This window comes from Callithrix jacchus, chromosome 8, assembly GCF_049354715.1.
Source record: "Callithrix jacchus isolate 240 chromosome 8, calJac240_pri, whole genome shotgun sequence".
Classification (NCBI taxonomy): domain Eukaryota; kingdom Metazoa; phylum Chordata; class Mammalia; order Primates; family Cebidae; genus Callithrix; species Callithrix jacchus.
In genome coordinates, this window is record NC_133509.1 from 5,326,067 (window position 1) to 5,340,500 (window position 14,434).

Consider the following 14,434-nt stretch of genomic DNA (forward strand, 5'->3'; position numbering starts at 1 on the left):
GGCCAGGAGTTGGAGGCTGCAGTAAGCTATGACTGTACCACTGCACTCCAAGCCTGGTGACAAAGCAAGACCCTGTCCTGAAAAAAAGAAAGAAAGGAAGAAAGAAAAAGACACCTATTATGAAACCACCAACGTGGGGTTGTACATATCAATGCTAAGGTCTACCTTGGTGCCGTGTTCCACACCTGGGAACACACGGCCATTCCCTGGTGGGCCTGTGCTTGCCAATTTCTTTTCTTTTTTTTTTTGAGACGGAGTTTCGCTCTTGTTGTCCAGGCTGGAGTGCAAGGTGCGATCTCGGCTCACCGCAGCCTCCGCCTCCTGGGTTTAGGCAATTCTCCTGCCTCCGCCTCCCGAGTAGCTGGGATTACAGGCACGCACCACCATGCCCCGCTAATCTTTTGTATTTTTAGTAGAGACGGGGTTTCACCATGTTGACCAGGATGGTCTTGATCTCTTGACCTCGTGATCCACCCGCCTCGGCCTCCCAAAGTGCTGGGATTACAAGCACTGTTCTGAACATTTTACATATAACTTATCTAATCCTTACAACTTCATGAGACAGGAACCTGAATGAAGCACAGAGAGGTTAAGTAACTTGCTCAGCTCCCACAGCTGGGCCTCAAACCCAGGCAGTCTACTCCAAATCTCTGCCCTGAAACACTGTACCTACACCAGTTTAAAGACCAGTGGTTCTAAAGTTCACAGTAGCTGCTTTACTGCATGTTTACTGCGTGTCATGTATCACCTTCTTCCATCTGCCTAATAATGCCACCAAATACTTGTATTATCCTTTTTATAGAGAAGAGAAAGAAGTACCATGTAGTAAACAGAATACCTGGTACAAAGCCCTGCAGCTAGGACCCCACAGAGCAGTCTGGCTCTGCACAGCCTTGCATAAGACAAAGTTCCCTGCCCTGGAGTCAGCCTTGGGATGATGTCTGTCCCCTGCCATGCCCCCAGCAGGGCAGTGCCTGGGACATGGGAATGCCCGATCAGTACTACCTGGGTGAACAAGTTCCAGCTACGTTGGCTCATGTCAGGACACCTTTGCTGTGGGGAGGTGGCGGAACTGTGGCAGCAGCTATCGTGGGACAAACTGGGAGTCCTGGACCCAGAGTCTGCTCCAAGGAAGAAATAAGCTTCCAAAGCATTCCTATCTGCCCTCAACCCAGGAGGTCAAAGGGAAAAGATACTGCCCCAAAAACAGTTCTCCTTCTCTTCACTATGTCGTCTGGTTAAGAGTAATAGGCATTTGGGGCTGGATGACTACTTTTTTTTGAGATGGAGTCTCGCTCTGTCATCAGGCTGGAGTGCAGTGGCGCGATCTCAGCTCACTGCAACCTCCACCTTCTGAGTTCAAGGAATTCTCCTACCTCAGGCTCTCAAGTAGCTGGGATTACAGGTGCCCACCACCACACCCAGCTATGTTTGTATTTTTAGTAGAGACAGGGTTTCACCATGTTGGCCAGGACGGTCTCGATATCCTGACCTCGCATTCTACCCTCCTTGGCCTCCCAAAGTGCTGGGATTACAGGTGTAAACCAATGCGCCTGGACTTTTTTTTTTTTTTTTTTAAAGACGGTTCTCACTCTGTCACCTAGGCTGGAGTGCAGTGGCACAAACAGGCTCACTACAGCCTCAACCTCCAGGCTTAAGTGATCCTCCCTCCTCAGTTTCCCTAGTAATTAGGACTGCAGGTGTGCACCACTATACCTGCTGTGCTCTCTACAAAAAAAAAAAAGGTTTTTCATTTTGGCAGAGGCAGGGTCCCACTATGTTGCCCAGGCTGGGCTCAACTCTTGGGCTTGAGCAGTCCTCCTGCCTCAGCCTCCCAAAGTGCTGGGATTACACCAGGTGTAATCACCTGGGTGATTCACTTTTTAAAAAGTGAGTAACAGGCTAATCTTCACCACATCATTAGTGAGACAAGGACATTTCAAGATACAGAATAATATGAATCAAATGGCTGAGATTCCTTAATACGACAAATGCTTATTTCATTTCTGCTCTTTTATATTTTAATCAAACAAACAGCGAAAGAATCACACTGATGTTAGTCCCTGTCTTTTCAGCTGTGGCCCTGCTAACATGCCATATATATTAAGCATATAACAGTCCCTCAAAAGAGTTCCCCCATTATCACTCTTGTTTTTAAGTGCAAAGCTCTTAGACATTCAAGAATGTGGTTGATTAAAACCAACAGACTTGGGTACAAGCTCTACCTCTCACATGCTTCTGTGCCTTGGGCAAAGTCAGTTTCACAGAATTTTATTCTCTACAGTTAAAGCAAAGTTATGGCGGTTCATGTCCTTAATCCCGGTGGAGGCAGAAAGGTCACTGAAGGCCAGGAGTTTGAGACCAGCATGGGCAACATAGCAAGACATCATCTTTTTTTCTTCTTTTCATTTTTTTTTAAAAGACAGAGTCTCACTCTGTTGCCCAGGCTGGAGTTTGATGACACAGTCTTGGCTAACCGCAACCTCCGCCCACCAGTTAAAGTGATTCTTCTGCCTTAGCCTCCGGAGTAGCTGGGATTACAGGAGGCACCCATCACCACGTCCAGCTCATTGTTTTTGTTTTTTTAGTAGTGAACCCCTGAAAGCACGGGAAGAAGCGGACGGGAGCGAGGGGAGGGAAGGGGAGGAAGAAAATTTAATTAGCTGAAATAAACGTTTTAAAAAGTGAAACACAACTTTAAGAAAAAATTAAGTCGATCTATTAAATGCATACCAAATTAGTATTTGCATGTGCATTGATAAGATGTTTATTAATAACACAGGTCAGTGCAAAAGTAACTCTGGTTTCTGCCATTAGTGGCACCGATAGATTCGTAAGTCAACAATCCTACCAGACTATGTACTGTGATCCCCATTTAACAGATGAAAAACTTGGTGAGAGAGTGTGTGTGTCATGGAATCTAGATTTGTTCCGGTTTGGTGGCTTTAGAAACTCGACAGCTTCCATTAAGGCTATGGGAAAAGACAAGAATGGATTCTACACTCGGTGAAAATACCTCAAAGGAGACGTCCTCTGAGTGCCACGCTTCATACGCGGCCCTTGAAGCTGACTTTAGGTCCCACAATGGTAAAGTGGATGGAGTGTTACTTTCACTACGGAACATAGCCCCCTTTCCAAACAGAGGGACATTTTTGATACTTTGAATGACTGACTCTTAGAGAACGGGCACAGGTGATGCCTCGGTGAAGCTGAGATCAGAGCTTTGGAGCCACCCTGAGACACCTTTGGGCCTCTGCCTTGTCTCCTTGAAAGCATGCCTCATAGCCAGCTTCAAAGTCAGACTCCCCACAGCTGGTATTCAGTGAGAGCTTCTTCAAAAATTTTGCAGGGGGAATAGATAGTGACTATCTTTTGTGACAAAAGTGCCACTTAGCACAATCAGGCGGCTCGAATATATTAAAAAACCGCCTCCCAGAAATCCTCACTCAGAAAAAGTATGCAAGATAGACGTCAATTGCCCGAATAGTTCCAGCCAGGGATCCGCTGGAGAAACGTTTTACGGTTTTCAAAGTCTAACAGCATGCCACTCTCAACCCTGCGAAGTCAGAGCTGGTAGTAAATGCTGGGCTCCCCTCCTGTACAGACAGGAATGAGAGTCAAAGGCGCTGGCGTAAACACACAAATGATCTCAAAGCAGTCACAGTACAAATCATTTTATGCAAGGAACAGATGCCAAGTGATCCCTGCTCTCCGCATGAGGTAGAAGAGGGTGTGCTCACACAGTTACGTGTGAAACAGTGTACTCTATCTGGGGCAGGACAGTGAACAGAAAATACAAGTCAACAGCACCGCCTCAAACAGACCGTTGTGCTCACAAACTGCCAGCGAGACCACAAGCACACTTACAAAAACATTTGCACGGTTTCTGGTTGCAAAAATGCTGAAAGGATATATACTATACTGTGCTCCCAAGTGCACAAAAATCCCTTTCTACCTGAGCCCAGAGACCCAAAACATGAAGAAAAGCAGCATCAGCAGTCCTGATATTCTTTGCTGGTCTGTGACCCCTTCCTTTCCTTAGAATTGAGCCAAAAACACAGTATTACGTAATAATCAAATAACCAACAACACCCAAAGATACCTGGGTGTGACTCCATGTCAATTCGTGTTCACTGGGGTTAAAAGCAAAAGGTTTCACCAATTGTTTGTCAGAGTTTGGTTTGTTTAAGATATAAAAGTAGCTGCTAGCTTTGCACTTAACAGAAAAAAGCAAATTTCAATTATTTATTTATGTTTTATTTATTTTTATTTTTTTTTGAGACAGAGTTTCGCTCTTGTTACCCAGGCTGGAGTGCAATGGCGTGATCTCGGCTCACTGCAACCTCCACCTCCTGGGTTCAGGCAATTCTCCTGCCTCAGCCTCCTGAGTAGCTGGGATTACAGGCATGCGCCACCACGCCCAGCTAATTTTTGTATTTTTAGTAGAGACAGGGTTTCACCATGTTGACCAGGATGGTCTTGATTTCCTGACCTCGTGATCCACCCGCCTCAGCCTCCCAAAGTGCTGAGTTATGTTTTAAATTCAGCGCAGGAAGAAGAGAACAAACATGGTCGGGCGCAGTGGCTCACACCTGTAGTCCGAGCACTTTTGGGAGGCAGGCGGATCACTTGAGATCAAGAGTGGAAGACCAGCCTGGCCAACATGGTGAAAACCCGTCTCTACTAAAAATACAAAAAAAAAAAAAAAAAAAAAAAAGAGAGAGAGAGAACAAAGGTTAACAAACAGAGAAATAGCTTGAAATGCCAAGGAAGATGAAAAGCAAATGATTTAAATTAAACATGAGGGAAACATTAAAGAAGGGACAGAAACAAAACAACCCTAGAGATCTAAATACACAACGAAGAAAAGCTGTTTGATCACAGGGCAAGCGTATGAATAAATCAAACACCATACACGCGCTGAAGGAAACAAAGAAAGAAAAAAATGTTTCCTTCCAACTTCCATTCTAAGGAAACCACAGCTCTTCTGCTCCGTATAACTGCAGTTCACATGCTAAATACCTAAATTCAGCTTTTAAAAACCTACCCAACACTCTCTAGAGTTAAAAATGTAAGTCAACCGTTCATTTCCTATTCTTAAGTAAATTTTGTTTGGTGAGTGAATTTGTTTTGAGCGGCTGTGGATAAAGGCAAGGGGTGATTTCACTTGCCATTTAAAGATTTCATTTTCTAAAGAAAAGAATCCATGATAGTTTTACAGGATGTAAAGGCAAAATCCGATACTTGGGAAACCAGTTTTGAAGAGTGGTTTGAATATTTTTAAACATACCCAATGGGTGTTTCCCTCGTCTCCAAATGAAGTCTGAATCCATCTTTGTTTCAATGTGCTTCTGCAGCATCTTCTGACTGTGAGTCTGTAGATCACTACAGAATTATGACGACTAAAATTTACAACTCCCGTGAAATGTACTTCAATGGCGGGCATATGAGTGCTGGAATTTAAAGTGTGTTACCAGAGAAACGAAAACTCATGTTGACCACAAGGACGATCAACAATGTGAAAGGCTACAGATGGCAATGGGAAGCCGAAAACAATGTGCGGTTCCTTTCTATTCTGGTTTGCCCCATTGTGTTTTGAATAGACTGAATCACTGCCCGGCCTCAGGGCCAGCCTCTGAAAGGCCCCATTGTAAGGGCTGTGCTTTCCAGAGCAGAGTGAAGCTTGCTGTAGTAACCTTCACTATGAATTTCCTGACCAGCGTGATGAAAATCTCAACCGAATTGCGACAGAACTATAGACAAGACCGCAAAATGAGACATGAGCCTACCCATTTAGGGGGTCTTTTCTTTTTTCTTTTCTTTTATACAGACAAGACCGCAAAATGAGCATGAGTCCACCCATTTAGGGGGTCTTTTCTTTTTTTTGAGACGGAGTTTCGCTCTTGTTACCCAGGCTGGAGTGCAATGGCGCCATCTCGGCTCACCGCAACCTCCGCCTCCTGGGTTCAAGCAATTCTCCTGCCTCAGCCTCCTGAGTAGCTGGGATTACAGGCACGCACCACCACGCCCAGCTAATTTTTTGCATTTTTAGTAGAGATGGGGTCTTACCATGTTGACCAGGATGGTCTCTATCTCTTGTCCTCATGATCCACCCGCCTCGGCCTCCCAAAGTGCTGGGATTACAGGCGTGAGCCACCGCGCCCGGCCCTAGGGGGTCTTTTCTTATCTGAATATAGCCCACTATCTACTTCAGCCATCCACATAGGCAAGAAAGGGACTGAATTTCTACAAGCCAGAGCTTGAGAGTCGAAACACTTGTGAAGTGCCGTGGGGATCTATCCCATAGGCTTGGAGGTGGCAGGCGAATGGGAGTTTGTAGACAAAGGGGAGGCCTCGGCTCATAAACTGTTCATACTGTCCCTGTTTGCAGTGCTGGGAAAGCCACTTTTCTGGAGTTGAGCAGAAAGGCATGGGGTACCAACGGTTCAGACACCACAGGTGAGGAGTGAGTCTGCACTGCGATGGGAGGAAACAACTGCCAATTTAGCAAGGCACCCTTTTTATTCTGCTAGGAAAAGAAGGGCAGTGGACAGTCACCCCAATTTACCGGATGGAAGGCACAGTGGCTTAGAATGAAACCCCCTCCCAGTGAAGTTTATTGATGGTTCACTGTCTGCCAAGCCACATTCAAAGCACTTTACATATATTAACTCGTTTAACTGTCCCAACAATCCGCAAGGTTGGCATTACTCTTCACCTGAGGTCAGGAGTTTGAGACGAGCCTGGATAACATGGTGAAACCCCATCTCCACTGAAAGTACAAAAATTAGCCGGGCGTGGTAGCCGGCACCTATGACCCCAGCTACTCAGGAAAGGGAGGCAGGAGAATCCCCTGAACCTCAGAGGGACAGGTTGCAGTGAGCCAAGATCACACCACTGCACTCTAGCCTGGACAGCAGAGCGAGACTCACTCTAAAAATAGAAAAAAAGGCCGGGCGCAGTGGCTCAAGCCTGTAATCCCAGCACTTTGGGAGGCCGAGGCGGGTGGATCACGAGGTCAAGAGATCGAGACCATCCTGGTCAACATGGTGAAACCCCGTCTCTACTAAAAATACAAAAAATTAGCTGGGCATGGTGGTGCGTGCCTGTAGTCCCAGCTACTCAGGAGGCTGAGGCAGGAGAATTGCCTGAACCCAGGAGGCAGAGGTTGCGGTGAGCCGAGATGGCGCCATTGCACTCCAGCCTGGGCAACAAGAGCGAAACTCCGTCTCAAAAAAAGAAAAAAAGAAAAAAAATTGTGAAATTAAAAAATACACATAAAGCTAATGAAATTCAGCTAAATCTAAAATATTAAGCCCCTAACATATACACAGTATTGTTTTAGGCATCACGGTGAATTTAGAAAAAATAAATGAGGCCCTCAGAAAAATTTTCATCTGATTTAGCAAAAACAAAACACAAAACACAAAACCCTGACACATGGCCAGGTGCGGCGGCTCACGCCTGTAATCCCAGCACTTAGCAGGTACCGCGGCTCACGCCTGTAATCCCAGCACTTAGCAGGAACCGCGGCTCACGCCTGTAATCCCAGCACTTAGCAGGAACCGCGGCTCACGCCTGTAATCCCAGCACTTAGCAGGAACCGCGGCTCACGCCTGTAATCCCAGCACTTAGCAGGTACCGCGGCTCACGCCTGTAATCCCAGCACTTAGCAGGAACCGCGGCTCACGCCTGTAATCCCAACACTTAGCAGGTACCGCGGCTCACGCCTGTAATCCCAACACTTAGCAGGTACCGCGGCTCACGCCTGTAATCCCAGCACTTAGCAGGAACCGCGGCTCACGCCTGTAATCCCAACACTTAGCAGGTACCGCGGCTCACGCCTGTAATCCCAGCACTCTGGGAGGCTGAGGTGGGTGGATCATGTGAGCCCAGAAGTTAGAGACCAGCCTGGGAAACATGGTGAAACCCTGTCTCTACTAAAAATAGAAAGATTATCCAGGCATGGTGGCTGAGGCCTGTGGTCCCTGCTACTTGGGAGGCTGAGGTGGACAACTGCTTGAGACTGGGAAGTCACAGCTGCGGTGAGCTGTGACAGCACCACTGCATTCCAGCCTGGGCAACAGAGCAAGATCCTGTCTCAAACAGAATAGAAGCCCTGCCACATGTACAGAACTGATACTCAGTCTCCACTGGAAAGAGCATCTATTCCGGTTTGCCCCGCTGGCTGGCGTCTACCCTGGTTGGTCAGTGTGCATGCTGTTAAACACTGAAACACTTGACACCACGCTACTTATGTTAAATGACTGGACAAACTTTTGGTGACAAACAGTCTGAAACAGTTTGGCGTGAATTCAATCTAATGATCACGCCCCTTTAAGGTCTTTCAGATTTTCCTGAGACAGCTGCTTCAAAGGCAGATACCCCTCTTTCTCTGAGCTCCAAACTCAGGAGCGAAATAGATCTATATACAATGTTTGATAAATCACCTCTCATATGGAATCTCTTTACTTCCTACCCCAAGTAGATTGGAACAAAGCAGCAGTCCTTATTTCCAAACGTCCTACCCAAGCACCACTGAACTTAGAAATAAACAGCTCTGGATATCGAGGGATAGCTGTGCTTGGTCACGTTATGCCACATACCACAAAATGTCCTGGTAACGCCAGTATCTCTGCCCTCTCCCTCCCAACTTTCACTGGCAGCCACAGGAACTCAGGGGAGAACACAGGCCTTCTTTGATCCCTTGCCTCTGTCGTTCTCAGCCCCCGCAGGATAGTGGCTTTGACCCTTCCTAACAGACAGGGTTTCTCTTGCTCCCCCCGGGGGGAGTTCCTCCCTACCAGTCAGTGAGGTTCAATTTCCTTTGCCTAGCTCACAGTCCACTCACCTCGCCCATAGCCCACTCGCCTTGCCAGTGTCATTTCCCACCATGCTCCATGCTCCCGCCACCAATCCACCTGGGGCTCTTTGCAAGGAACATCGACCTCTGTGTCTTGGTCCATGTCGTTCTCACCACCTGGACTAAATGTCTTGCATGTTCAATCTGCCATCCTTAAAGACCCAATGCAAATGCCATCATCTCTTTAACGCCTGCAAGTTCCCAGGTTACTGATCTGTCCTCTGACCCCCACTGATGGTTTATTTAAATCTCCTCTCCCTTTCTCTCTCAACTGTAAGTAACTTGAAAATGCAGCATGCCTCATCTCTGAACTCTCCTTGTCTTGTCCTAATAAAGAGCCATGCTCATGTCTGTTCAATGAAGTAATGAATGAGACAAAATCACTAAAAGTTGAGTCCTTCTAGGAGGCTTCAGGGAGATCAGATTTGAGTTACCACTGAAAAAAGTTTCAGCATTGAATTGGGAGGAGGAGGGGAAAGGGGCGTTCCTGAGAGGGAACCGAGGCGAGCAAAAGCATGGACGAGGAGAGCAGCATCTCCTGTGTTTGAACTGGGCTTCTCACCATGTGCAAAGCCCCTAAAGAGACCAACTGGACTAGAGAGGGGGATTGGTGATGAGGAAATGGTAGCCTCGGTTAAGTAGGAAAACTACGGCCGACGGCAGGAGCCTGGGAAGGCAAGGCTGAGTACTTGGCACTGGAGACAGGAAACAGGCAGCCAAGATGGAATCTCCATCAGAGGGTGCAGCCCAGGTCATGCAGAAAAACTGTCTTCCTTCCAGAGGGAAAGAGCCCAACTCCTGTAGTCAGAGCCCCATCCAGCGAGAGAAAGTCAACGCCGCCTCGCATGTGCTTCCAGTGTTTCACTACTCAGCGGTTCATCACCCCAGGAGAGTCCCCAAACGACTCTGCGAGGAGGGCGGAGAGCAGGTATAATTATCTGTGTGACAGAGTGGAAAGGCTGGCAAAATTCCCCTTCTCCTTCAGCGGACCCGGGACGGATTGATGGGCAAATTTCTGGTCGGGCTCATCTGCTTTGGAGAACTCAACCTCTGTGTATACGTCTAGCACGATAATGGCTATGTCGCTTGTTGCGGGGTTATTAAACGGAGCTGTGAGGTCCTCGGTGTGCTCAGTCTCGCCTACTTAAACCTAAGCAGCGGGCAGGAGGAGGGAACCAGAACCAGCAGTGGGGCTAGACTGCTTTTAACCTAGAGACAGGGAAAAAACAAACAGCTCTTTCAAAACACAATTTCTAAGCATACTAAAAGGTAGCAATTCCAGCCTAAAAGCCTCTCCGCTTGGCAATGCACCACCCTAAAGAAAGGGCAAAATTATCAAGGCAGAGAAAAGCAAGCGACATCACGCTGTGGATAAAGCTCCTGCTCCATGCCAACTTCTAAGACGAGGAATTACAGTAATCCAGCCCACAGCAATTTCCCATTTTAACTGATGTTTCTTATGCTGGGCACCATAAGGGTATTCAGAACCAAACCCAGGGTTCGCAGGCCGGCCCTTCGCTGGGTACATACTTTTCTGTTCACTCATCAAATTGTCTGCAACACTACAAACCAAAACAGATCTGTCTTCCTACTGACCTCAACTTGCGGCCACCATTACTGTGACTCAGAGCATTCTTGGCTCTGCAGGGCAGAGCTGGACTCTTAACGAACGCAGGCCAGCACTGAGGCCTGGGGAGAACAGCTCATTCGCCCAGCAGTTCCCCGGGCCTAACTGCCCCTGAAACACAGTCGGGACATGCTGGTAGGTGTCTCTCTGCAGGCACCGTCCACATCAACTGTGACTTCATTTTGGAGCAAGGGTGAGGGGCAGAGGGGATGGAGACCTCTCCCCAGCCTTTTCAGTGATCGCTGATCCTTCTTAGAGGAAAGGAGACAACTGGGATGCTTGTTTTGTGTTTGAGTGTAGGATAATGAAGGTAGGGTTGTTTAAACCATCTATTCTGAAATAATTTCAACGTAAGTTACAAAAATATACAAAGAATTCATATACTCTTTACCTGAAGTTTAGTTTCTCAGTAACTTTATCAGTTTGTAACCTTTTGTCATGCTTGCTTCCTCTGTCTCCTAAGAGAGAGAGACAGACAGACACACACACACACACACACACACACACACACACACACACAGGTTTTTCCCCCTAAAACATTAAAAAATAAGCTGTATATGTTATACTCCTTGACTCCTGAATATTTCAATGATTTTTTTTATTTTAATTGCATTTTAGGTTTTGGGGCACATGTGAAGAACATACAAGATTGTTGCAGAGGTACACACATGGCAGTGTGATTTGCTGCCTTCCTCCCCTTCACCTATATCTGGCATTTCTCCCCATGCTATCTCTCCCCAACTCCCCACCCCCCACTGTCCCTCCCTTATTTCCCCCCCGGACAGACCCCATTGTGTGATGCTCCCCTCCCTGTGTCCATGTGTTCTCATTGTTCAACAGCCACCTATGAGTGAGAACATGCGGTGTTTGATTTTCTGTTCTTGTGTCAGTTTGCTGAGAATGACGGTTTCCAGGTTCATCCATGTCCCTACAAAGGACACGAACTCATTGTTTTTGATGGCTGCATAATATTCCATGGTATATATGTGCCACATTTTCCCTGTCTAGTCTATCATCGATGGGCATTTGGGTTGGTTCCAGGTCTTTGCTATTGTAAACTGTGCCACAATGAACATTCGTGTGCATGTGTCCTTATAGTAGAACAATTTATAATCCTTTGGATATATACCCAGTAATGGGATTGCTGGGTCAAATGGAATTTCTATTTCTAAGTCCTCGAGGAATTGCCACACTGTCTTCCACAATGGTTGAACTAATTTACACTCCCACCAGCAGTGTAAAAGTGTTCCTATTTCTCCACATCCTCTCCAGCATCTGTTGTCTCCAGATTTTTTAATCATCGCCATTCTAACTGGCGTGAGATGGTATCTCAGTGTGGTTTTGATTTGCATTTCTCTAATGACCAGTGATGATGAGCATTTTTTCATATATTTGTTGGCCTCATGTCTGTCTTCTTTTGTAAAGTGTCTGTTCATATCCTTCGCCCACTTTTGAATGGGCTTGTTTTTTTCCTGTAAATCTGCTTTAGTTCTTTATAGATTCTGGATATAATGAGGACATATTCTTACATTAACCACAGCAGAAATAACAATCTCAGGAAATTTAACATTGATAGATTACTTTTTATCTGAGTCAATATTCTAATTTTATTATTCCAATAATGTCCTTTATGACTTAATTTTTCCCCTGGTGCAGGATCATGTACCACATTTAGTTGTCAGGCATTTTTTTTTTTTCCTGAGACAGAGTCCTGCTCTGTCACCCAGGCTGGAGTGCAACGATCTCAGCACACTGCCACCTCCACCTCGTGGTTCAAGCGATTCTCCTGCCTCAGCCTCTTGAGTAGCTGGGACTACAGGCACGTACCACCATGCCTGGCTGATTTTTATGGTTTTGTTAGTAGCGACAGGGTTTTGCCATGTTGCCCAGGCCAGTCTTAAACTCCTGACCTCAAGTGATCTGCCTGCCTCAGCCTCCCAAAGTGCTGGGATTACAGGTGTGATCCACTGTGCCTGGCTTTTAAATTTTTTATCATTTTTTTGAGACAGGGTCTTGCTCTTATGCCCAGGCTGGAATACAGTGGTGCAATCTGGGCTCACTGCAGCCTTGACCTCCTGGGCTCAAGAGATCCTCCTGCCTCAGCCCCCAAGTAAGCTGGGACTAAGGTGTGCACCACCATGCCTGGCTAATTTGTTTGAATTTTAGTAGAGACGAGGTCTCACTATGTTGCCCAGGTTGGTCTTGAACTCCTAAGCTCAAGCGACTCTCCTGCCACGGCCTTCAAAAGTGCTGGGATTATAGGCGTGAGTTTTCCTTTGTCTTTTATGATAGTGACATTTTAAACAGTTCAGGCAAGTTATTTTATAGAATTTCCCTCCATCTGAGTTTGTCTGATATTTGTCGTAATTAGATTCATCTTTTACATTTTTGGCTAGAATTCCAGGTAAATAAATTTTATGTCCTTCTCAGGGTATGATGACCAGAGGTACATGATATTTGTAGGTGACATTCATTTTTATCATTTGGTTAAATATTGTCCAATTTCCACACTGTGTAATTTTTCCTATTATCAGTGCGAAGTGATTTGTGGGGAGATACTTTGAGATTATGTAAATATCCTGTTCCTCATCAAACTTTAAGAACTGACTGCAAAAATTTATATTTACAATTCCAGTTATTTGATATTCCAGGGGAATGTATTAAATTCCGAAACTGAGTTTTTCAGACAGACGAGGGCTATGGAGGATGTGTGTGGGCTTCTTAGATACACGGTAGCTGACTTCCTCACCGCCCCCTGAGTTCCAGAAAGGCTGAGGTTGCCAGATAGCTGCGTCCTGATTAGGGATGCACCATTCTACCTCCACAAGGTGTGAAATCATGCGTTCCTAGAAGCTGAACCGAAAGCCGGAAATATGAGTCAAGGTGATTCTTAACGGCCCAGACAGCGCTATGGAAAGCAGCACACAAGGAAATCAGGTGTGTCCATATGCAAAGCTGCTATGTGTTGGATGTTCACGTCCGCTTTCCTCCCTCAGGGTGCCTGTGAGTCTCACCCCTGCTCCAATCCTGTTCCCCTCTCTTCCTTGTCTATAGTACCATTAAATAAGGACCTATTTAAAGGGTAGAAATGGAAGGCGTTCTTTTAGACCAGATTGCTTAGAGCCAGGAGAGGACTGGGCGTAGAGGACAACATGAGTGCAAAGGATGGAGTCCGAACATTCAGTCCAAAGAGGCTGCCAACACCTGTCCTTGAGCCACAAAGAGGAAAGTTTTCTCTACGCCCAACCTTTGATTCCAGCCATTCTTGTTCCCACAAGGAATCTGCTGCCACCTGGGAGAGCCATTAAGCATTTTCTTTTTGCTGAAAATTACTGTGTGGAAATATTACCTCAGGCGACTTTGTGACAGAAGATCCGCCACTTCCACAACTAGAGAGACCGGGACAGACCCTCAGAAAAACAGCTTGGTTTGTACACCAAGTCATCACAGACCTGAAGAGCCAAGAGCTTATTCAGAGGCCAAAGATCCGTGCTCTGTCAATGTTACAGCCACGTGTTTTACGAGCCTGGAGCCCATTTCTGAAAGGTATGTGTATAGGTTAGTGACTTTAATATTAATAGCTACTGCTGACACATCACTGGAAAAACAAAGGTTTTCAATTTTTAAGGTAAAAGGTTTACATTCAGGATTCATTTATTCCTCCCTTCGCTAGAGTAATGGGATACGAACGACGGGTAATACACTCTAAAATTCCTCAGGATTCATAAACACAAACAGGAATTGGCAATAATAGTAACTTCAGAACTGCTTCTTTTTTTTTTTTTTTTTTTTTTTTTTTTTTTTTTTTTTTTTTTTGAGACAGAGTTTTGCTCTTGTTACCCAGGCTGCAGTGCAATGGCACGATCTCGGCTCACCACAACCTCCGCCTCCTGGGTTCAGGCAATTCTCCTGCCTCAGCCTCCCGAGTAGCTGGGATTACAGGC

General features: G+C 46.1%; 1 protein-coding gene across 4 annotated transcripts in view; it reads right to left on the reverse strand.

Annotated features, from left to right (window-relative positions):
- Positions 1-14,434, reverse strand: part of MYO1E (myosin IE) — a 232,243-nt gene that overhangs the window by 145,351 nt on the left and 72,458 nt on the right. The window contains exon 1 of one of the 4 annotated variants that reach the window (XM_035258747.3): positions 5,291-5,528. The exons of the other annotated variants lie outside the window; for them this stretch is intronic. Within the exon in view, the coding sequence (XP_035114638.2) occupies positions 5,291-5,446 (156 nt within the window). The 5' untranslated portion in view covers positions 5,447-5,528. Of the gene's footprint in view, positions 1-5,290; positions 5,529-14,434 lie in introns of those variants that run through there. 4 annotated transcript variants of the gene reach the window in all.